Source organism: Grampus griseus, assembly GCF_964374135.1.
Source record: "Grampus griseus genome assembly, chromosome: 19".
In the NCBI taxonomy this organism is placed as follows: Eukaryota; Metazoa; Chordata; class Mammalia; order Artiodactyla; family Delphinidae; genus Grampus; species Grampus griseus.
The window spans coordinates 28,400,809-28,426,835 of record NC_139013.1 but is presented as its reverse complement, the minus strand read 5'-3'; the positions used below and the strand labels follow the sequence as shown (position 1 = coordinate 28,426,835).

General features: G+C 42.4%; 1 protein-coding gene across 3 annotated transcripts in view; it reads right to left on the bottom strand.

Annotated features, from left to right (window-relative positions):
• Positions 1–26,027, bottom strand: part of FTO (FTO alpha-ketoglutarate dependent dioxygenase) — a 375,598-nt gene that overhangs the window by 139,236 nt on the left and 210,335 nt on the right. For all 3 annotated transcript variants that reach the window (XM_082676524.1, XM_082676523.1, XM_082676522.1), the window contains exon 8: positions 23,942–24,066. In XM_082676524.1, coding sequence (XP_082532650.1) covers positions 23,942–24,066 — 125 coding nt within the window. The remainder of the gene's footprint in view (positions 1–23,941; positions 24,067–26,027) is intronic.

Here is a 26,027-nt window from a genome sequence, read left to right as displayed (position 1 = left end):
TTTAATGACGATGATGATGATGATAAAACAACGACAACAATAATACTATCACTGCTACTGGTATTCTCAAAGCGCTCTGTTTACATCAGTAATACAGTATCTCATTCTCTCTGCTGGTTTCCACTGTGCTCTTCCACTTGGCATAGAGCTGTGGGCACCAACGTCCTCTGAGAATTTGTTAGAAGTGCGGATTCTCAAGGCCCGCCTGGGAAGGGCCTGCAATCCCTGCTTTACACGCCCACGAGGTGGTCCTGATGCTGACCCTGAGGACACTGGCCCTGGGCTCGGGCTTGGTGACCTGACTTCCTGCTCTGTCATCCCAGCTCCTCTGCCTCCCAACGCTGTGTCCTTGGGGAAGTTACTTAACATCTTTTTGCCTTGGCTTCCCCTTGTTAAAGTTAGGGATGCTAAAAAAAAAATAATAATAAATAAATACTGACTGTTGTAATAGTTGAATTAATTCACATCAAGCACTTAAAAATGTCATGCCTGGCACAGAGAAGCACTCAATAAGAACTAGCTCGTAGTAATATTATTTAGGATTAAAAGCATTACTGAATCATGCAAAGCACTTGGATGCTTCAGGAGGAGTTCAATAAGTGTTGCTTCTGGCAGTAGCATTCATCTGATGCAAGCCTCCCGAAGGCCCGGGCCGTGACTCATTCACCCCTGTAGCCCCCAGGAGCGCAGCCCAGGCTTTGCTACCTGGAACTCTACGGTGAATCCAGAGGCCCAGGACCCAGGCTGGCTATTTATCTGGGGTTGGTGCTCTGTTGGCCTTGAGGCAGAGAAACGGGACAACTCACTTCGGCTTCAGCCGCAGTTTTCCCAAGGCCACTAGCCTGTGGGCCAATTGTCTTTTGCACAGATCTCTCCTCCCCGGTTCGGAGGCTATTTTCACTAAAGGTCGCACCCCCTAAGCCTAGTAACTTCGGATTTAAAAATCATTTTGACTTGATATTTTACAGGGAACATGGCAGGCTTAGTGAGTTTAATCTCCCTCTCTCTCTTTTAATACACTGGAGGTGGGACACCTTTTAACCTATCTGACAAAGCTTTAAAAAAGCCTCTGCTTAGAAACTGACTGCAGCCCGAAGCAGAATGCAAAAGCTGGCCGCGAGCTTTCCACACCGGAGGGGGCCAGCCCGCAGAGTCACAATCGCTCAGCTCTCCTCTGGCATAAACCAAACTGTACTCGCCAGTTCATCTCCCCCTCTCCCCCTCCCCTGAGAAAATCAAAACTGGCTGAAGAAAAGAAATAGCTCTCCAGCCAGTAATCTGGCCTTCTCTGAATGGTCTGCTTCACTGCTCTCTTAAAATTGCCAGGTACACACTACACCAAGAGCATTAAAAAGCTGGTTTTGCAGCAAAGGAAGGAACTAACCTGCTTGGGAAAAGTTCCCATTTTAGACAAGCGCCAGGACCATAATAAGCAGTAAATGTTGGCTGTGATTTATTAAAAGAGAACATGCTACTACACGTACTATAAATAAGACTCATATAGCTAGTACAGTAGTGAAAACTATAAATGTTAAGTCTAGGAAGGTCTGCTATTTATCCAATAGAAGATAAGATTCCCTCAAACATAAAGTCATAAGCTAGAAGCCATCAGCAGTTAGCAGGAGGTCGTCTCTAAGTGTCTCTACAGGCATAGCTAATATCCTGGCAGCAAAAAGAATGCAGTGGGTTTTAAAAATATATATATTACATTTAAATCTAATGAATAAATGAACAAATTCCATATCTTGATGACTGTTTCTACTATCGCTCCTTGTAACAACAGGTTAGTGGTGATTCCAGGTTTTTTTCCTACTTCCAGTAGTGGGAATAGAGGGGACCCAAGATTGGAAGAAGCTATCTGTTGATCCCTGGGAGCAACATGAGATAAATCCTGGCAATAGGGAGAGAAGCTGAAATGATAGTGGTATAAAAATAATTCACATTTCTCTCTCAAGGCATTACCACTATCAAACTGGACAAAATAGTATGTCAAGTACAATCCTGGCAATAGGGTCACAGACTCTATTCCCACTACTGCTGTAGAGCAGACCTTGGCTAGAGTCTTAGCCCCTGTCTAGATCCCCACGCAGTCCAAGGGTAACCATTTTCTGCAGCCCTACAGTGAACCATGAAAAATTCGGGTAGGACAGTTTCAGATCTCAAAGCACCACGCTCTGAAGCATAAAAATGAATTCTATTTACCAAACCAAGTGGGGAAAAAAGCACACTACAAAGATATTTCTTATGCTGAAATATTACATGGCCAAATGTTCCTGTCAAAACGTGGTTTAATTACCTTGGCCCCCGTGCCTCTTATAATCACCTGTCATTAGCAACAATGCTGGCATCTGTTTACACGTCTGTCAGAAATGCCAGCCCAGCTGAAGCCAGGGGAGAAGAAAATGTTTATGGGGCTATGGCCTCAGTTGAAAAAAAGGTCACCTTAAGGCTGACCTGCCACCACCCAGGGCCGTCCCTCAAAAGATAACCTAAGGACAGGACCCCTGAAGCAAACAACGACTTCCTAGGAAACAAATCTTAAATAGGGTAGTTTAGAGATTCTCAGACCAAAGAGGAAAATGTTGGTGATTCATGGCTGTATTATGCCTCCGTTTATGGCATTTCTGCTTGCCTCCAGAAAATAACACCAGTGATAATGTGTTCTACATTCCAATGTCTTCAGGGTCTTTCCACCCTGGTGCTCTCCTCAACCCTACAAGGTCACACCTGACACCTACTTCTTCCATTAATTCTCCTCTCCTCCTCCGGGGACTAGGTCTGCTTTCCTTGCCACTTAGTAGCTGCCGCTGCCTACTCTATTTGAGAGGATTTTCTCCCAGAGACTGGCTTCCTAATAGGCCACCATCTCCCTGGAGTTCCCTTTCTTCCCCACATCCCTAAACACAAACACACAGATCCTTCTGTTTTGACGTTTTAGCACATGAACAGCAAGTGACTGAGCAAATGAGAGAATGAATACATCATAGGGCTATTCAAAAACCCGTAACACTTTTAGTTCGAGGTTAGTGGTTTTTAGGTTTTGACGCTCTTCTAACATGTTAAATTGGTTTCAGTTGAAGTTCTGTCCATAACCATCTTTATTTAATTTTCTCTGAATTCAGTTTCATCATCTATAAAATGGAGGCAGTGGTACTCAACCTCTGTATGATTACCGGGAGAAATAAACACAAAAATACTTATAAAGGCATCAACACAGAGTAGGTGCTCAATACTTGCTGAGCTCCATTTTGACTCCTTTTGTTCCATAAAAACTTTCCCAACTCATAATGACTACTTATTTCAAAGAGCTCATGACTTACTTATTAAGGCTGATGCCATTTAACCTGGCATTTATCTCACAATCAATTCTGTCTGCTTTCTGATGACTATCTTAAACCTCGATTAGAAGACATATCACAGCACTGGACACATAGTGGAAACTTTCCAAATGCTTTGTAAATGGAATTTGGATCCATTTCTATTTGGAGACAGCAAACACCATGATGAAATGAAATCTCTACCCCAATCCTAAGATCTGACCCCTCCTGCCTCTCCAGCCCCATCTCACCTTCTTCTCCCCTTGGTCATGCTTCTCACCCTTACTCCTGCTTGGCCAGGTTTCCTCAGCTCCCTAAACATTAGCCTCTGCCTTCTCCTTGGCCCACTAACACTCTGAGCTTTGCTTCAACCAAAGCCCCTGCTGCCGCCCTTCTGGCTCAGCAGCCTGTGAGTTTCATCGTGAAGGCTGCAGGGAGGCCAAGCCGAACACCCTACCCCAGCTGAAACAGCTCTTTACTCCACCTTCTGAAATTTTGAGAATTTTAGCCCTTTCTCGAACCTGTAACAGGGCCCTTCCTGGATGCACGCCCTTTCTGGAGTTCTGCACTTCATTTTTAGGGCAGCCTACCTCCCTTTGACCTTCTTTTCTCTTTGACCTTCACTGATCAGTATGTTCAATGATAGTTATCTCATCATCCCAGGTTTCAAAGCTGGGCAAGGTGCATCATCTTCCCTTAAATGACAAGGTAACGTTGTTTTGTTCCAGGAGAAGATTCAAAACCCTATCCACACTCTGAGGTAGGTTCAGGGAAAAAAAAAAATCATGCTTCTTTTCGAATGAAAGACCCATCCACACATTGTTATGTTTCTGACACAACCCTTGAAAGATGATGTGTCTTTGCCCCCCAGAGAAATCAGAGAACTATGAATTTCCTTTGGCGGTGATTTCAACAACTCTAACTCAACTAACTCCTTAATTCTTAAGATGTGGTCATGTAGATCCATTTTCCCCCCTTTCCCCTTGTCTCTTTGATATTCCAAAATGTGTTAGAAAGAAAACTGTGAACTTTCTTCATATATATCAACAATCGATGAACCCCTTTTCCTTGACAAGCATTAGAGTCAGCTCCCGGGCACTACACTTTCTATAGGACCTTAGCCTTCGTTTTTAAGTTTGACGCTATGGGGGAAGGAAAAAAATGCAGTTATCTTACAGATGTGCATTGGGGGCAGCTACTAAAGGGTATTTTACTAGCTCAATATGGTAAAAGAAATCAGCCATAGCTGGCACCATCACACATTGTTTCAGAAAAATGCACTGTGGAGAATTGACACTGTACCTATAATTTTAAAAGATTTGCTCATTTAAACCGACCGGCAGCATTTTCTGCCACATAATGGAGAAATTCACAGGATGCTGGGCCCCTCATGGCTTCTATGGCTATAAAAGCCCCTTCATGCTGGATTTTTTATATTTGGTAAATTAATAGTTTACTGTTCTAAGATTCCTGCATGTTTATATTATTGCTTTTCTAACATAAAAGTTTGCAGTTGTTATGGAAACATATGGTAACATTTGCTGCTAAATTTTAAATGCATTTTCTACCCCTGTTACACACCTGAAATGAAGCCAAAAACTCTCTTTGCTTTACATTAGGCTGAAATTCAAACTGGTCTGGATGACTATAAATGGTTACTGTTTGTCTTGGCTCCTACCTGTATCAGATTTAGACTGAGGAATCTTAGGGAAGAAATTACACGGGATAAAATGGATATTTCTAAATTACAAGTCCTACAATTCCAGTGGCTCCAAATATCAGCTTTCTGTTTCATCTCAGCCTGCCAGAAAGAAAATAGTGGGGCTGGACAATAGAAGATGGACAACATTTACCCTCCAGAGCCAAACGCTTCTTGTTTTGATTATCCTGGAGGAGGAGGCTGCCGATCCTGATGAGTTAAGTCTTGTTAGCAAATTAAATGGTTGTAGATTACAATGGTGCAAGGCATGAGTTTTAGCCCCTGGCTTCAACGTGAAATGACAAGAGTACACATTCTTCCAACCCATTTTGTTCTGCAATTTTCCTCTTTGAGCACCTCACAATTCTCAAGTAATTGTTCATGATGACTCCTGGCCCTTGGGGATGTTGGCTTGGAAACTTTTACTGGACAGTTTTCTAAGTGGCCCAATTACCCATTTCTCCGCACCTTAACACCTCACCCAGGTAAAGTTTCCTTGTGCAATGTGACTAGTCATAAATACTACTAAAAAAAAAAAAAACGAAGCACTTTGGCTCAGAAAAATATCAGATGAGAATTCTTGCCGGTTTGAGCATCTTTCTGGAATTTTAAGTCAAGATAAACCAAGAGTCACAAAAGAACGTCAAATGTACACATTCAGTCTTGCTCTGGGACCTAGGAGACCTAATTCCTACTTACATCTTGGTCCTGAGGGCTTGATCTTCTATTCATTTCATTTGTTTAAGAGTTGAGATTAACTGTCACAGGTTAACTCTCTGTCTTTCACCATGCTACTTGCTGAAGAGTTCCATTTTAAGTTTAGGACAAGATTAGACATTGTTTCTATATATTTACGTGAACGGGTGAAAGAATTATGATGCTTTTCTAAGTATGGAAATATGAGAAGTTGCCAAAGATTTTTTGCTCCCTAGGCCCTTGTTTGGTAAGTAATAAGTGACATCCCCTAATAGTACATATGCAGAGGCTTCTATGGCAGTAACTGAAAAAATAGGGTTATAATCTTCCTGCCCCCGCTTTTTCATTCATTCAAATAAGGAATTTCAAGTTCTAAGGCATCTGTTCAAGCATCCAGGATGCTAGCTAAGCCAAGGGCTCAGAATATAGACAAAGCAGGGCCCAATCAGTAGCACAGGTTAGAGCTTTCACAAAACATGGATGACTACTGCACTATAATATTATACATATATATATATGCACACACACACATATATACACATCATATATATACAAATTAAATATTACTTACATTATATATATAATTATATATACTGTTACACGTTTTCATGTTTCTCTACCTTTCTTCTTTAGAAAACAGACAGAGGAAAATATTTCTTAACCCATCAAGATGTAGAAAAGGCAATGATTAAAAAGAAGACACCAGAACCTCACTGCTTGGGCTCAAGTCCTGGTTTGGTCACTTACAACCTGTGTTATCTTGGGAAAATTCCTAGCCTTTCTGGGTCTTAGCTACCTTAATTGAGGTAACTTCTGAGTTTCAAGCTATCTACATACGGGTTGGCATGAAAAGTAAGCAAAGGAAATATGGGGAAAACACTTAGAATAGTTCCAAGAGTCATTAGAAGTTAGCTGCTATTATTAATGATGATGATGATCATCATCACCTACTTCATAACTAATAGCATAATTGTGATTAAGATACTTGTTTCTTAATCCCTTCAGTTTGTAAGGTCAGCATTTCCCAACCTTTGATGATGTGATCCACCATCATGATTTTCAGCGATATTCATGAACCACCCTACACTATTATATTTCCAGAATTTTTCTTTAAACCAACTTAAAAAAAGACAACAACTTAAAGACAGACTTTAGTCCTGTCCTCAACAATATGACTTGGGAACCATGGATCCAAACGTCAATCACACTTTTCTAATCTAAAGCAAAATACCTAACCTTTAAAATACAAAGTATTCTTCGGTATATCACAAAATCATCTTCTGTGCCACCTGTGCACTGTGTGTTACACTTCAGAGGCCTCTGGGCGCGGCCTTGGCACATTTTCGAAGGGCACACCTCTGCATGAACTGGGAGACACCTCAGATTTGACAGAAACCATCCCCACTATCTGCGCGGACAATACACAGCCTTGTCAAGGGACCGAACGTGGGTGACTGTCACTAAGCTTACTTCACTTAGCGCATATTCAAGTCTGAATCCTGTCTCGGTGCTGAAGGACTGAAAAGAATTCCCTTTCATTAGCCTAAGTCCCTAGTAATGCGAGCATTGTGCCGATGGGGAGATCGCGAACAGGGGGAGGCCCTTGTGAAAGAAAAAACGACGCTATACGCGAGAGGTCTCCTCCAATCTCTGCAGGCCGGATTAAATGTATTTTGACCCCGTGCTGACCCATTTTCCTGTGATACATTTGGTACAAGAAAAGATTAATTACTTATGAAAATCAGGCGAACATCTCTACAGCAAATGTATCATCGCTGTATAGGACAGGACATAAAGGTTTGCACTTGTACCATTAGCTCAGCTATAATAAATGAGATGCTCTATGTGATGTATAATATGGTAAAGAGAACACAGCTGTTTGCTTCTGTAGGAAGGTGCATAGGTGCACTGCACCTGAGTCTGCAAACACTTAATAAGCCCTCAACAACAAAGCTGCATCCCTCAGAAGAGAGATGGCTGAAAACCATTATCCATGGATAATTAACTATGTCAGGACACTGAGGTCCTAACATGAGGTCCTCATAATTCCCCACTAAGGGAAGGACAGTAAAGCATTATTATAATATATTACTGATATTTAATAAGAAGACTGTTCTATTTGTGTGTTATTAATGCAAGCTGTAAGTTACAGCAGCATTTGAATTATTCTTGGTTTTTCTGGGCGCTGTATCCTGAAGGGCAAAGCAGCCCTTGGAGCTGAAGAGCCGTAAAGAAATACTTCCATTTGGGATTAAAATTTTAAAGATATAGTTGCAATTTGTTCTATTTATTTTCCCTCTGATCACATGAAGATATCCATGATGGACATTTATCACTGGAAAAGCCATCGCTAAAATGACCAGTGTTAAGGAGGTTCAAAGTTACATGCTGGTAAAACATGTCTAGTGGACTCCTTTGATCTCGAAAAGAGTCCATCATTTTGCTTTCTCCAAGTATCCTGGTCATTTTGAGACTCTCCCCTGTAGCACAAAGTATTTAAATTTCTCTGTAACAAGGCTCTTTGACGCCTGAAGACAAAAGCATCTCTCCATTTATTAAGATGATTTCCTACTGTGTGGGGCTGTTTTTTACCTCATAATTAAAATAGCACCTAAACACGACCATCTGTGAACGCAGATTAAGTTTCTACAAAATGTGAATATCCTTTCATTTTTTTCTGCCAAATTCCTCTAAAACTCGTACATAATTTGTGTGACATAGCCTCCCCCCCTCAAAAAGCTTAAATAAACTTCTACTCCAAAAAAAAAAAAAAAAGGAAAAGTAGTTAGGGTAAACATTTTGCCTCTCACTGCAACCTTCCATGCGTCAATAAAATCCATAAATTAATGTACAGCTCTGTAATTTGCTCAAAGAATGAATGAGCTGTCAGTCTTTGCTTTCTGTTTCTAAGATTCTGTCAGTTTATGGCAACCCAGAGACACAGTTTGCCGCTTAATTTTCCTCTTTTTCAAATACACACATTTTGGAAAAGACGTTATTTATACAAAAGGCTGCCAAGACACTGGGTTAGGATAGATTTGGATATACAGACTATTTCACAAGCTGGTCTTATTTAACCAAAATAAAGCCTCTTTGGGAGTCTTTTGTACAAACTGCAAATCCATAAATGCAGAGATTATAAACATTGATACAGACATTTCTTCCAGAGGGTTTTCCGACCTGATGTTAACTTTACATTAGAAATTCATGTTTCTTTAGAAACGTTGGCTTATTTTAGTGAAATGGTTCCTCTGGTAGAGTTGGGGCTGTGATGTCAGCCGGGCTCCCTTCTAATAACCCTTATAAAATATTTACAATGAAATTGAACCACGCATGCGTAACAGCCGACTTTCGCGGCAGCCAAGGTTTAGGCTTACCTTTTTCCTTTTATTCAAGGAAAGAAATCGTTTTATGTTTTCCTCTTCTCCAGAAGATCAAACCCACATGTATTTAACAACTTCCCTGACCATACCTCCATGTGGCCATCAGTCTGAGCAATGAAACTGAAAGATTATTCTGACCACATGACATCTTTGTGCCATGAAGGAACAGCTGGGTTCCCCCATGGTGGAGCTGGGGATAAGGCATACACTCGAGGGTGTAATAGGAGAAATGGTGATCACCAGCAGTGGAGTCCCTGCCCTTCCTTCCTGAGAACCAAACTCTTCATTGGATTCCAAACGGCCAACATTTTTGCAGACGCCTTTTTTATGGTGACAGTAAGCACCGTATACCCCTCATTCACTTTCGAAAACTCTCATATGCTTCCTCTGTAAAAGGAAAGATGAAAGACTGCCAAGTTAAAGGCAAAAAGTACGTGCAAACATTTCCTCCAAGCAAGAACTGACATAGAGCAGAACAATGTTACAAGGTCGCAGAGGCAGTACCCAGACTGCATCCTGGTCTCCCGGCCAGGGTCACTGCCTCTCTTCTCTAAAAGTATGAGAAGGCTGCGGGTATTTTTCACTCAGAGCAGGCAGGACTTGCATTCTATATCAGAATCCTAGCCACCACACCATCTAGTCTGCAGACATGTACTGATCAGCCTGAATAACAGGTACAAATCTTTGAATTATTGCTAACATTCAAATCATTAGGAGACTTCATAAACCAACACACATGATCTGAATTTTCCCCTTCTTTTACAAATGTAGGAGACCTAATAACACGGATCCAGCCTCCTTGCTGCCCACTTCAGATAGGGTGTGAACTTCCCCATTCACTTCAATCCCACCTCCCTGCCTTCATTTGTCTAGATTATCTGCCAGGCCCTGTTGACATTTGAGTCTGCAACCTCTTGTCTGAATTCACTAGAAAACTCACAAGTACCCAAGTATTAAGTTGTTTTATTGTTTTGAGAACAAAGAACAGAAGAACACTTCCTTGAGAAAGCCCAGTGGCTCTTCGGGCATGATCTCACCATTTCATGTGCCCTCCTAACTCCTCAAAACCAGGTCTCTCCAGAAAAGATGACAACTCTAATTCGAAAAAATACATGCACCCCAATGTTCACAACAGCACTATTCACAATAGCCAGGACATGAAAGCAGCCTAAGTGTCCATCAGCAGATGAATAGATAAAGAAGATGTGGGATGTGGGGTGTGTGTGTGTGTGTGTGTGTGTGTGTGTGTGTGTGTAATGGAATACTACTCAGTCATAAAAAAGAGTGAAATAACAACATTTGTAGCAGCATGGATGGACCTAGAGATTATCATACTGAGTGAAGTAAGTCAGACAGAGAAAGACAGATACCATATGACATCACTCAGATGTGGAATCTAAAAAAATGATACAAATGAACTTATTTACAAAACGGAAATCGACTCACAGACAGAAAACTTATGGTTACCAAAGGGGAAAGGGCAGGGAGGGATAAATTAGGAGTTTAGGATTAACAGGTACAAACTACCACATATAAAAAGGTAAACAAGTACCTACTGTATAGCACAGGGAACTATACTCAGTATCTTGTGACACCTATAATGGAAAAGAATTTGAAAAACAAATATATATATATATATATATATATATATATATATATATAAACTGAATCACTCTGCTGTACACCTGAAAATAACACTGCAAATCAACTATACTTCTACTTAAAAAAAAAAAAATCACAGTACCTAAAAAAAAAGACAAAAACAAAAACCAGGCCTCATTCTCTTAGTCATGCAGCCCAGGTATAATGGTCTTCGGGGCCCTTGGTACAAAGGCAAGTACCTGTGTGAACACACAGAACATGCTCCAGAACACACAGGGAGAAATCAACAGCTTAGGGAAGGTCTACCTTACCTACCATGCAGAGCTGTCACCCTGCACCGAGGCCCTGTTCGTGTTTGCTTCACTCAGACTCACCCTGAGATTGCCACATGCACGCATACTTCCTTAATACGCCCTCTCTGACTTTTCTGCCACGGTCTGTTTTCAGTGCTGCTGGAAGATGCTGTGCTTAATACGGCTCCCAATTCTCAGAGGCCCCCTCAAAGCTTTTAAAGCGAGCATAACATGCGGAATTTCAAATGAAGAACCAACAGCAGAAAGATCATTTACAGTAACTATACAAACAAGCTAAATGAAGGCTTGTGTTCAAGTCATTAAAAATAATAATGCCAAAACCCCGAGGGCTGAAATGTAAAGCTTCTACTTAGTGTGAGGAAACAGAAAAGGAGGGTGTTTATTATCCCAATAAGAAAACCTGCTAATTTATTTAGCAGGCAATTTTAGGAGGGCGTTTGTTCACAGCGAAATCTCACTTGATCAGATTGGATAAAAAATAATAACCACAAAGAAAATGCCTGTTGAAGCCAAGGGCTTTGGCCAGACGGGCATCACCCGGAGAGGCCAGCGCGAGGCTGCTGGGAGGCACAGCCCCTGGTGCCTCCCGCCTCTCTCCTCCCGGGCTCTCCGGAACCAAGCCCAGAGTTATTTATAGAGTTATCTCTCTCACACTTTGCAGATGATGCCTAACATCAAGACAACAGAGAAGAGGCGAGGTCTCCGGACCTGCCCGCCTACAACAAGTTTCTGTAAAGTAATGAATACAGACAGCTTGGGGACCGTTCACCTGTGCTGCCTGCCTCTTCCTGCCTGCAAAGTGGAACCACCAGGGATTGGCAGAAGGTACTTGTCTGACAGGGCCAGGACAGCCTTCCTCCTCAGTGACAGCCTGGGCCTCCCCTCTTAAACTTGACCCACCGTAATTCCTTCACAATGCGGCAGCGAGGCAGCTGACAGTAGCAGCTGCAGCTCCTAAGCGAGATGGATGGAATTTTCATAACTGGTTCCCCAAGTTACATTTTACCTTCAAGATAATTTATGAGCTGCTCCGGAGCCTTGAAAAGACAATATGCTTGCCATAAAATTAACTGTAACAGTCTTGTAGGTTATAATTAACACTGGGAGGGTAGCACCAACTGGATGAAACACATGGCATAATTGATGGTGAAACTGGAAAGGGGGCAAGCTAACAGTATCATCACGGCACACGCCGCCTTAGCAAAACCGATACTTTCCAGGGGTTAATTACAATCGCCTTCCAGGTCTCCTGTTCTGGGAGGGAAGAGGCCAGAGCTGGCCAGGGAGGGGGGGAGATTTTGCTGGCAAGGCCACGGCCTGGACACGGATGCAGAGACTGTCGGCAGGCTGGAAAGAGAGGCAGGCCGAACCCAGAGCGGGCCGAGAATCTGGGAAGGTGCTTCCCAGAGTTCAGACCAGGCCCTCCACAAGCCTGCCTCGTAGACATGACTTCATTTTCTCAGTAAACTGCATCTTTTTCAGTGTAGATAAAGATCTGGATAAAAAGAAGGGAATCAGAACTTCCAAAATGCCCTCCCAAGGCTTATGATATTTGTTCAGAACACAATTGAAGCATTTCAATTTAATGTGGGCATATCTTTGTAAAAACTCAAGATCGTCCACTAAACCTCAAGTTTATTAAACTACAATGTAGCACCCTGTCCAGAGAAGAGGATGGACACAAAGCTAGAAAGAAAAGGCGTGTCAATCACTCCCCTCTCGGAAAGAAACACTAAACTATCCCTTTCCTGAATGGACAGGAAGCAGCCTGAGCTATACCACCAAAACACTTAATATTCTAAACACACCAGAATCACTCAAGTAATTTCAAGAAGCAATGTTAAGGTGACTGATCTATTTTTGTTGTTTGATTTGTCTGTTTTGTTTTGTTTTGTCCTGGGACAAGATGGTGAAAATCATTCTGATAAATGATGCAACAGTGTCCCCTACAGGCCGACAGAGCTATTCCTCACCCCCTCCGCGCCCCACCCTGCCCTCACTTCCTCAACTGGAAGCCAGAGTTAAGCTTTTATCTAGAACCCGGAATATACCTGACAGAGGAAAGTTGTAAAATACACTGGGGACACCCCTGAGATAAAATAAAATTACTGCTCTTCATGTGCGGTAAATTGTTCCCCAGGTATAAACATACTGTACAGCGGTGATTAACCCATTATGGAGAAGAGAAATCCTACCTGTCCAGCCTAAGGGAATCTACTCCAATCAGCCTTGACTATAACCCGGCTCCGAAATTCCTCCACTCAGAGGATTTACAGATTCTTGTAGGCTAAACTTTGATGTTCTCATCTGGGCCCCTACACTCTTCCACCTCCTGAAAGATTGTAACCAGTATACAACAGATGACATGGCTACAAAGGTAGTAACTTTCCTTTACAAGATTTCTGGTAGGGGGATTTATAAAGTACGAGCTGGAAACTACTTCCTCAGAGAGAGAGAGAGATGCCTCCACAACTAAAAAGTGTGAAACGTGTTTAGGTACCAGAGGAAATAAACATTTACAGATACACGCCTGCCTATCTCCACGCTGGGAAGGATCCTGGGAGGTTTCTAAGCCTTACACTGTGAGACCCAGGTCAAGCACTACGAGAACACGTGAGTGGCTGACAGAGAGGAAAGCCTTGCTACTGCTCCGGCTGTGGCCACACAGCAGAGGTCTGAGCTGGTCTGTTTTGGCTTAAATTCCATCTCCACTACCTACTAGCTGTGCTGCCTTGGGCAATGACTCTGCATCTCTCTGCCTCCCTTTTCTCACCTCTTCGAGCATTTACGACTCTGTCCGGCACTTGGTGAGTTCTCACTAAATGTTAGCTGCTAGTATTGCTAAAATTAGGACAACTGCAGATTTCAAGGACGGTGGAGGTAGAAAGGTAAAGCCAGCAGGAGTGACACACAGCCCACCTTTAGTGACTCCCTGGGATCTAACTTAGAGGGTCACACCTTGTCAGAGCTGGAAGACGGTCACCTGGATCAAGGTCACCAGGTCACCTGGATCAAGCCACTTCTTGTGTTGATGAAGCTGCTGACATCCAGGGTCTGTGACGTGCCCAGAGGCTACAGCCAGCTGGAGATGGGATTCAAACTGGTATTCAGACCTCTGTCTGTCCATTCAATGTGACAGTCCTTACTTAGGACAGGGCCTGACACAGGATGAGCTCTGTCTAATGCTCCTTCCTTCGCCAGCTCAGCAATATCAAGCCCATACCATGAGGCTTGGGTTTTACGTGGGGGCACTCTCTCAAAGGAGAGGCCAATTTGGGTGAGTCTGGCTCGGACTGTTATTCACTCGTTTGCTGTGATCTGAAGAAGACGGGTAATTTTTATTGAGCACCTAGTATGTGACAGGTACTTGCTCTAGGTGTTTTCCATGGAATCCCTTAATCGGCCCTATGGAATAGGTTCTATTATTATCCCCTCAGGCAAGTTACAAATGAGAAAAATTGAGGTTCAGAGGGGTTAAGTAACTTGTCAAGTTCATTGTAACTTTCCTGGAGTCACAGAAGTGGATCCAAGATTCAAACCCAAGCCATCTGACTCAGCATCTATGCTCCCAACCTCTATACCATATTCATAAAATTTACTCTGAAAGAAATCATTTTTCCCCCCATTTAACATGGAGAACCCTCTGGAGAGAAGATAGCCCAGAATTTATCCTATGACCCATAATCACATATAGATTTCTCCCTTATTTCTCACTCACACTTGGAGACGGGCAGCTCTTGCCATCACAGTCTCACAATGGAGCAGGGCTCCTCACAAAGGTCAGGCATGTGATGAGTCGCACAAGAACACTTCTGGAGAACTGGCCACTTTCATCCCTGGGACAAGGGTTTCCCCCAAATCCTGACTTAATCTCTTGCATTGCATTATTAGACTATGCTGTTTTCTCGCCTAGTGAAGTGTTACTCAGCTCTATAACCTCAGGGCCTACAATAGTGCCTGGTACCAGGTAGGCACGCGACAAATATTTGTGGAATCAGTGCATGACCGACAGCACACTCACAGTAACCATGACCACCATCTATCAAGTGCTGCAGTGCACTGTCACTTGGAATCCCCCCCAACACCAATGAGATACGTACACCTTCTCCCGTTCACTCTTAAGAGATATTTGTGAATATAATGTGGCCTGAATTTAAGGCTTCCTTAAAGTGAAGACATTTAAGGTGACACATCTTTTGTTTTAAAGTCACTGGGAACACAGGTGTGGACTATCTAAGGAGAAATTAATGCTGTGGACTCCCAAGGACGGTGAGCCTCAGAATCCTGATATTCCCTTAATATCTCACAAAGCTGACCCACTAGAACTAAAGCTGCAAGTTTCATAACAAGTGATCACCTTAGGAGGAGGATCGGGAGAGAAAATGTTATCTCTATCTCAACTGAATAACTACATTTTGGTTCTTCCGAGTGTTTGAATGGGCAGGACATGGCAACTACACGCATTTTTTTTTAAAGAAAAGTTCAGAGTTCCACTTAGGAAAACACTTTTTGTCATTCCACTAGAACAGAAGCTCCATGAGAGAAGAATTCTCATCAGTTTTGCTCATTGCTGTGTTTCTAACTGCCCGAACAGTGCTTGGCAAATAGCTGACACTTAATAGGTATTTATTGAATAAATGAATGAATGAATCCATGTTTTCTCAAAAAATTGAAGAAGCACTGCCTCTAAGAAACAGCCAGCAGCCACTCATAGTCAGAAAGCTGCCAGGAGCGGGGCTCATACCGAAGCCTATGTGTTGATTTTATAAATGAGATGCGCAGAAGTCAATTGGCTTTTGTCCCCCGTAAAACTGTTCAAATAATGACAGTAACAATGGTAATAACATTAACAACACTTGCCTCCTTAAGATAAGTTGCTGTATCCTGGAAAAAAGGTAACCCTATCTCTAGACTCATTTAATCCTGGCTCTAAATTTATACAATGTTTCAATTCCTACACATTTATGAGGAGGTTTTATGGAGTTATCGGATTTTATGGAGTCATCTGGTTCAGAGACACAAAGGACATTCCTCTGCTAAGGGCAGCAGAAAGCAGAAACTGCAATTATTACAGGAGATGGGGCAGATGCATTAAAAAAGAAAGACATGGATGGCAACTAGCCGGCCAGAGCCTCCCTGCTGCTCCCTGGAACCTTCTTCGTTTACCCCTCACTCCCACCCACAATGCTGCACACAAATTTAGCTCATTGCAGGAGACAGCTACTGAACTGGAAATGCCACAGCTTTTGGTCCCCAAATAACCTGGCCTGAAGCAGCAGCCACTCTCTGTGGCATGAATGACAGCAGTTGACATGGTCAGATGACTCACCATGTGCTGTCTCAGAAGATAATTACATCACTTTCATCATCCCATAGCCCATCCTCAAGGCTGGTGGTTCCACTTTTTGTGACCACAACTTCTAGGATGGAAAACAAATTCTGGCCCCAATGCCTAGCCGCCAAGACTGAGCTCATCACTGTACTGATACCATCAGAGCCATATCAGGATGTCAGCAGATAACCAGCAGGGAGCAGCTGTCCTTTGAGATATGGACTCGAAGCCATATTTAGCCTCAGCTTTGTCCCTCCTGGCCTGAAACCTATTCCTTTATTCAGAGAAATGCCCCTAGGGAGGCCTTTCCCCCTCCCCCTGTTCTTCCTTTCTTCATTCATTCTATTTCACTTCCAGGAAGGGCAGGGACTCAGGAATGGCTGGCTCAGGGAGGAAACCATGTCTTTTTGTCCCGAACCCAGCTCAGTTCCATGCTGTTCACTCCTGGGCTCTTCCTCAAGTACCCAAGTCAGCCTGTGCCCATGACACCCTTCCTCCCTCATGCTGGAAGTAAGGGTCAGAGGTGCTGTGTTGGGAGTTAAATACCAGAGAAGTGCCTATCAGAGAGCTCTCCTTACATCCAGTTTCAAGTTTTCCACCGCTGGCAGTGTCTCAAACGTTCATTCCTCTTCAAATTAAGAAGAAACACAAATATACTTATAAATACAGGAGTGGGTTGAGGAGAAAGCTGCTTTTATTCAGTCAGCCACTGAATCCATCTGAGTGCCAGGCACTGTTCTAGACACAGGGGATGTGAGATGCGCAGGCAGCAAGGATGTGGCTCACACAGGGCACCGTTCTAACGGAGGAGACAGCTTAAAGTTATGCTGTGCAGGTTTTATAGTTGGTGCACAGCCAAATACCCAATCTCAAGGAGCTTACATTCTGGTAGGAGAGACAAAAATGTAAACACAGAATCAAGTACATATATAATACATGTGGGGTTACTCCTCCTCATAAGCTTCTATCAAACTGTAAGTTCCTGGGACGAGACTCCATTGCTAAATCATTGTTCCGTTTCCCACAGTGCCACACACAAAGAAGAATGGAAATCTGCATGCTAGCCATTGTGTTCTTATTATTCTCCCCTCGCCCTCCCCTACATTAAACTATAAATTATTTCAGAGTTGAGACTGTTTCACACTCATCTTGCCACTTCGCACAGCACTGAACACAGTTAACTTGTACATAACAAGCGCTCAGTAAATAATCGTTTATAATTGTGAAACTGGACTGGGCCAACCTGTCAGTTTTGAATAGAACTCAATCCTGCCAGGAGACAAGAGGAGAGACCAGATAACCGTGGAGAAAACAGTAGTGTGCTGGCCTTAGAACCAGAGTCGACCCACAGAGTCATTTACACAAACCGTTAGACTTGTTGCACCCAGATCAGGGTTCTGAAGCTGATTCGCTTAGAAAAGTAAATCCTATTCATTACCATGTCAGGGTTATGACAACTAGATTTTGGAGCCCTAACAAAGGTGTCTAAAGTGGATCCATCCTGGAGGTAAGGGGTGATGGCTGGGGCTGTGGAGGAGAGCAAGATGGTCAATAGGAAGATGTTTGGTTGTTTTACTGGTCTAGAAAAGTTGCTAACTTGGCAGTTTTTTTGAGAAGCCAAAGCCCAATATGGGGAAGACATGTCTTATAAAGACGTCTAGGTCTAGAGAATTACTTTTAACTCTTAGAAGGAAGTAGTTCTAAAAGCTTTGCTAAGAAACCGCCATAAACATGTTTAAAAAACTTTTCTCAGTACCATTCTAAGCTCCTTGGACCCAAATGAAGTTGTCTACTACGGGAATACAGTAAGCCCTGTTGGAGCCTAGAAGTTAAGAACTTCGGTGGAGAGTTTCCACTTAATTAGGCTACATTCCTATCCAGTGTGCAATGCTCAGAGATTCTACAATGAAAGAAATGAAAGACAATGGTAGAAGGGAGAAGTAGGGGGTCTACAGAAACAAACAAAATATGCACGTGGGCCACCTGCAAATAAATCAAGGGCCAGGCCTAGCCATGGAAATGGAGAGATGGGCACAGCTGCACACTCATGCCAGCTTCGTCTGGAACTCCATCCATCTTATTAGCCAGATACCCCTAATAGGCTCGTGACTTCCTTACCACTTAAGGGATAAGTCCTTAAGTCTGTCATGTTTTAAAATCTCCTAATAAAAAACTAATGGTGTTAAACAAGCACATGAAAAGACACTCAACATCATTAGTCATCAGGGAAATGCAAATCAAAACCACAATGAGATAACATTAGGATGTCTGTAATCTAAAAAAGGTAAAAGGACAGGTGTTGGCAAGATCGTGGAAAAATCAAAACCTTTGTGTACTACTGGTGGGAATGTCAAATGGTGCAGCAGTTGGGGATAAGAGTCTGGCGGTTCCTCAAAAAGTTAAACATAGAGTTGTTATGTGACCCAACCGTTCCAGGCCTAGGTTTATACTCAAAGGAAGTGAAAACATGCCACTCAAAAACTTGTACATAAATGTACATAGCAGCATTATTCATAAGTGCCAAAAAGTGGAAACAACCCAAATGTCCATCAACTGATGCATGGATCAACGAAACGTGTTCTATCCATACGATGGAATATTTCTTTGGCAATACAAAGGAATGAAGAACTGATACATGCTACAATGTGGATGAACCTTGAAATCATTACGCTAAATTAAAAAAGCCAGATACAAAAGGTCACAAATTATATGATTCCATTTATAGAAAATGTTCAGAACAGGCAAATCTATAGAGACAGAAAGTACAACAGATTAGACAGAAAGTGGTTGACAGGGAGTATGGGGAGAAGGGGAACTTGAGAGTGGTTGTTCACAGGTCCAGGGTTTCATTTTGGGGTAATGGAAATGCTCTGAAATTGAATAATGGTGATGGCTGTTCAATCTTGTAATATACTAAAAAAAAAAAAAAAAAAAAAACCCACTTAACTGTATACTTTCAAATGATTAATTTTATGTTATATGAATTACATCTCAATTTGGCTTCTCAAAAACCCCCGAATGGCCTGGCTTTTGTCTTATTTTTTGTATTTGCACCTTACTGAGCAAAAATTTAAAGGAGAGTGCTTTAAAGGTAACAGGCACAGTTCGTTCTAGAAGCGTTCCTCAGCTCCCCGAGTTATCCTTCACCCAGCTTTCTGCTCACTGTAAATCCCCATGGACATACACAGTTGAGTCAAAACCTAAGATGAAAAAATGCTCCCTTTGGGTAATGTTTAGAAGGTTTTTATTTCTATTTTAAACACAAGAATTGTCTGGGTGAGGCTTGTATGATGTAGACAATAGAGTTCAACATAAGGGATTTTCAACAGTACGGCAATGCTAGACTTCAGAGACATCTACAGTTAAATACTTTCCTGGGAGGGCAAGAGCAACATGCCACTCTGTTGTGGTCACGAGGGCTCCACCACTTTCTTTTCCACTGCTTTTCACAGCTTCTTTCTAGGAACTTGCTAAATTCTCATCCCCAGACAAATTCTTAAATTGGCCGCTGAGCACAGTTTAAGAATTTATCTCATACACAGCACCTCACACGGTATTTTGTATATAGTAGGCATACAAAATATACAAAAATATTCATGGAATAAAATCGTTCTCTTTCAGAAAGTAGAGGCATGGCATGTGCCCCCGAAGAAGAGCACGGAGATTTGTGAATGCCAATGTCACTGGTCAGAAACCAGGACCCTCAATGCCCACAGGAAGCTGGGAGAGAGCTTTAAATAGATTACTCTTATCCATTAACAAGTAAGGGAACATATAGCTTGTGACCGACCCATTGTTGGCACTAATGAGCATCGCAATGATGTTTCTTTGAAAAAGGAATAAAGAAAGGAACAGACTATCTACTCAAGTAACATTAGGTGCTTTCTTATTTTTTACAGAAGAACTGCCAAGTGTGGTAGTAAAACAGTGTGCAAGAGTCACATGTATATTAAGTATCGAAAAAAAAAAGAAAAAAGAATGTATAATCTTCAGTGGCCAGATGCTGAAACAGATCACAGTTTTTTTGTAAAGCGTTTTTGCCAGTGTTTGACTTAGTTACATTCTCTAGACTATGCACGGAAGCAGGAAAAAAATAATTTGCTTCTCATTGTGACCTGTGCAAAATAAACAAAGGCGCTGATTTTTCCTATTTCTTATTTAGAAAAACAACTCAGGCCTGGACATTGAACTGTACCTTTTCTTTAGTGCACTTTTCAAATGATAATTTCTTCCACTGTCACCATTAAATCTTAATCCATTCCAGCTCCTTGCATGGGTCACTGAGTCTATATGTACTGCTGTTATTTTAAAATGTTTCCCCTTGGTAGGGAAAGAGGGGGAGAAAAGATGCTGAGGGCCAGATGGGCCTCTTCACAGTTCATTTATCAAACCTAATACATCGGGCTCCACCCTCCTCTCACTCACTACTGCGGTTAAACTTCCATATAATTTGGTAATCATTTTCATTATCAGAGAGTGACCCTAAAGCAGCCTATCCGGAGACACCCAGCCCTTGCAGCTGCTCTTTTTCTGCCTCTTCCTACAGTAGACCCTAAGAACCTCCGAGTTTATTAGCTGCAGGCTGACCTTTGGGCTGCAGAGGTCAAGAAGGGGTCAGATCAGAGGGCTTGCCCAGTTCTTTAAAAGCTATAACAAGCTGTCCATCAGGCAGAGTGGACTGTATAAACAAAGCCAAATCTTCAGAAATTCTGTACCACTTCTGTTAACACTTACCCTGCATTCACACGGCTTCTCCCGAAGTGCTTTGGATCATTCAACTCTGGGGAAGTGAATAGACAGCCCTAATAAGTCTATTTGGAGAGGGTTGTTTATGGGATTACTGGGCTTGGGGAAGGAAACCCACAGCACTCAGATGTGCCTCTAGAATCCCAGGGTTGTGTGACACTGTGACAAACTCAGTTACCCCAAGTCACGCAGAATTGACACTTTCCTCCAAAAGCTAAATTACAGGGAACATATGCTTTCAGTTTAAGAGACTTCAGTGAGTCCCAAACAATGGCTCGGCTCCTGGCCGAGGAGAGAGAGACAAATGTTTTAAAACCAAGTTACAAGTTGCACTTAATATAGTCTCCCTAATATCATTAACATAAATGAACCTACTGAAGTGGGGGGAACCTTTACTACAACAGACTTATACTAGAGCTACCGCCAGCTGTGGAGTCTCAGGTGACCTAAATTTCCCGAAGTCGTACTCTTCCTAATGCGTTCTCTAACGTGCAATATCAGGTAATTAGAGTCATCTGCATTTAACTTTCAGAGGAAAACATTTCTATTATCTAAATCTAAAGGATCCCCTGATAGCTTTGATGAAAGTAAAATACTGTAACCCACTGCCTGGCCTTCGGCGAGCGCTAATTATTATCTCTCAAAGCACATTTTTCCTTGTGTAATTCCAAGGTACACAACAGGCCAACGTCTGAAACACTGGCAGCTCAGTCAGTGCCGCAGTGGGTGTTTTATAACTTTCACCACCACACGCCCGATGGCTACTCGAGGCGATGCCCGATTCCAGACGGCCAGAGGAAGCTTTGATGAGGAAAAGAAAGGTGGATGGTAACTGTCTGTTTATACAGATGATATGGATGAGTCTTTTAGATAGGTCACCGGGATGGGAAACATCAAATGGTGCTGGTGAAGGGGCAGGGGGAAGGATTATGGTTATTTAATACTCTGAGGACACTTCCTTCTGAGCTCTCAAGACACCACCCGCTTGAAATCTTCTTTCAGGTGTTTAGTTTTAAGGAGGTCTGCAGAGTGTCAGCTGCTAAGCCCTTTCTTGTCTCCTCCCCTACCACAAAGGACTCGGGAAGTTTTGTTTCAGATGCTAGACTACATCAACTTCAGCTCTGGCACCAGCTCCTGATTAAATTGTTAGCAGTTAAGGGCCAGAAATGCTGAAACCAGACTCCTTTTAAACAGGCCATTTTGGCCACGCTGCCTGATGAGTTGGTGTATAAGGAAATTATTGTTAACAAACCAAACGCACTCAATAGAAGACATCCATTCTCAACATTTCCTCTCGCTGTGCTGTCTTTGGAGGGGTTGGGGGATGGGAGAGAGTTTACAGGGGGCTCTCTCTCTCTTTCTTTCTTCCCTTCCTTCCTTCTCTCTCTCCACCCCCCCCCTTTCTTTATCCCTTTCCTATTTAGTAAGAACACCAGGGAAATTCCCTGGCGGTCCAGCGGTTACAACTCCACATTTTCACTGCCGAGGGCCCGGGTTCACTCCCTAATCAGGGAACTAAGATCCCACAAACCCCACAGCGCAGCCAAAAAAACAAAAACAAAAACAAAAGAAATCACCAGGGGAAAAGATATAAAAGGTCAAAGAGAGAGAGAAGCCTCTTAGATGTCCCCTCATGGATATCCGCTATTTAATAGAATATCCATACTTGAGCGAATATACATATTTAAACTGTAATACAAAGAAAATGTTAAAATTAATTATTGAAACTTCAATTGAAAGTCATTTCATGACTGTAGTTGAAACTGTCATTTACTCTGACCACACTACAAATAAGGGGGCAAGGGGAGAATGTCACTGGGAATTTTAAAATTATGGTTTCAATGCAAGTCTAAATTCAGAGACAATACACATATGTGAAAAAGCAGCTTTCTGATACCCAATTCGAATGGACAGTTCATCCTCTTAACTGTCTCCTTCCTTGGAAAATGCTCCTCTTCAGGCTTGTTCAGGCAAATCTATTTTTATGGGAATTGTTACTAGCAAAGCCATCAATGATTGTAATTCTGTGGCATGGACTCATCTGGAGGATATCATGGCTATCGATAAATGTTCTTGACTCCCAGGCACACAGAATTTTTAAGCATCGAATGAGACTCTGACACAAAATCCAGCATCATTTTCCTGATTCCTCTACCTCTTGCTTAGAGACAGCCAGTAATTCAACAATACACATTATGCATCTGAAGGATAACTAACATTTGAGGGAACTGGTTCCAGGTTTCTACCAACCAACCAGCCGCTGTGCGAAGAAGAGCAGGGTAACGTGGCATTTAGTATGCAAGCACCAATTCTGTAAAACCTGATGGTCTGCAGAAACTTGCTACCAGTTAACAGCTTTCTAACCACAGCTAAGTCCATGTGCAAAGAAACTGGGCTGAAGCCAAAGTCATTTCTATTTGGTCAGTTCTGAAAATGGGGTTGTTGAATAGACTAAGTTCAAGCGATCTGCCTCCCGAGTGATGTAAGAGTACCGTGTGGATTTCCCAGACATCTGCTCGAACTAAACGGCAATGCTCGTCTTTTAGATGGTTGATTAAAAGGGTTCTCCAACATCAGGTACTTAAATTACCGTACTCTCAAGATGCAAACATTTCTGCTAAATGTTCTACTCGGGGATAAATCATACATGCACACAGATGACATCACGGATCATTACAATTAATGTAGGTACCGTGTGTAGGAAAGCTAACTTTGGCTGAAAGCATCTGTAACTTGCTTCTTTTTCGTGGCCCCTCCAATGAGAGGGATGAGACCAGCTGTCAGGAAGGGCTTAGCCAAAGAAAGCTCTTGTTTTCCAGGGACAACAAATCCCATTTCGTAATAAAACAAACCTGGCATGCCATTCCCTCCTCAGGTTCTGGCGAGCGGTGAGTGTGGCAAGGATGGCCGTCAAGATCTCATTCCTTTGTCCTACAGGGGTCCCCTCTCTTCTAACTTCCCGAAGCACAGCATTTGTCTAGAAGAAATGATCCCCCAAAAGAGAAAGAGAAAGTAAAAAAATTAATAATAAAAAAAAGCCCATAAGCAAATAAGGACAGTAAATCAATGGCTTTTTTATTATAGTTCCCCTGCTAACAAATCAATACAATAAATGATGGTCAAAAATGGCCAGCATATATTTTGTGTTTAATCAATGTACATGGCACACAAGGTAAACTCTAAAGCTCCACTGCCTTAAGTAACACATCAAGATACTGTGCGTTCTCGTTCTAATTTTCTCAGTGCACCAACGACTTTTTTATCCTGGGAACTGCCTACCACGAGCTATTATTAGAAATGATTTTCACGTACAGTTTACCATGAGTTGTTTCTCTGGCCTTTTAAAACACAGCAGTCTCTGACTTTCCCTCTCTCTCGTTCCTGCCACCCAGCTAAGGCTTACTGCACTCTTTCTTATTTGAATCATTAATTTCTATTTCCATCCATGCCAGGAGTTTTTGTTTTTTGAGGGGAGGTTCACTCATTTTCCGTGCTTGTTGCAAATCAAGAGCTTGCAAAGAAAGAAACACCAAGAGCACAAGAATCAGAGAACAGTGTATCTCCATGAATATCTTTCCAGCTTTGAAAATCCACTACGTATTTTGAATAGTAGGTACAGGGATTCTTATACAGAGTAGACTTGTGATTTGAGGAAGAATCATTTATTCTTTGGTTATTGTTGTGGTCCTTAAAAAAAAATTAGGCTCACGGGTGAGTACAAAAACCACTCAAGCAGTCAAAGCACAAGCATGTGACACCCTGTTTACTCTAACACGTAGCATTACATCAAAACTCAAATTTGAAACTGTCATTTCAACTTTATCTACAGCTCACCTCTGTAGGCTCTTTTTTTTTTTTTTCCGGAACGCGGGCCTCTCACTGTTGTGGCCTCTCCCGTTGCGGAGCACAGGCTCCGGACGCGCAGGCTCAGCGGCCATGGCTCACGGGCCCAGCCGCTCCGCGGCACGTGGGATCTTCCCGGACCGGGGCACGAACCCATGTCCCCTGCATTGGCAGGCGGACTCTCAACCGCTGCGCCACCAGGGAAGCCCTGTAGGCTCTTTTTATGTGTATTTTAAACATGCAAATGTCTGTGACACTAGGACAACAATTAAGAAAACAATGGAAAGTATTCTACTGGCACTTGAAATTTGAGTGAGCAAATGCCTTTCAAGTTTTAATCACAGAACTTTTCATCACATGTATTTATCTTCACATAACTGGAGGAGAAACCTTTAAGATTTATAAGTGTTGTTTTTCATGTAAAGGTAGCGGGGCTTCTTTGGAGATGTTATAACCAAAGCAGTTGCCAAAAGGAATAAAATTGCCGCTCCCTCTGTTCTAATTACTCAGTGTATTTCTTATTTGACTGATGTCAATACCTTCATTTACTTGAAAAGCGCACTCAAAATTTGATGCTCATGGATCTTGAAATACTACTTATTTAGTCCTCTACCACATTTTACAGTGTATACTTAATATCTTCATGACAACCCTGAGAAGAGGTGTGGTGAACATTTGCTGTTTGGGTTGCCTCCCATCCATACCCAGTCCTCCTTTCCTATAAGAGTACCCAGATCTCCTTGTGGGGAAGTCTTTTATGTAATCTTAGAAGTGACAGTAATCACTGTCAACCAAAGTGTCCTGCTTTCCCCCAACAAGGATGTGGGTCAGGCCAACCTGATTCTCTTTTCCAGGACTTTAGACACTTAAGAATGACAAAGAAAGGGGAAACAAATGTGGAGGCAATTTATCTATTTCCTTAGTTTCTACCACCCATGGTCCTCAAAGTATTCCCGGTTTCCTGAACTTTCTGAGTCCAGATCATTCTTTCTTTTGATACCTTGAGCTATCCAATATCCTTTCAATAAAGTTCCATTTTGTTCAAATTCACCAGAATCTGTTTCTGTTGCTTACAATCAAGCACCCTAACTGATA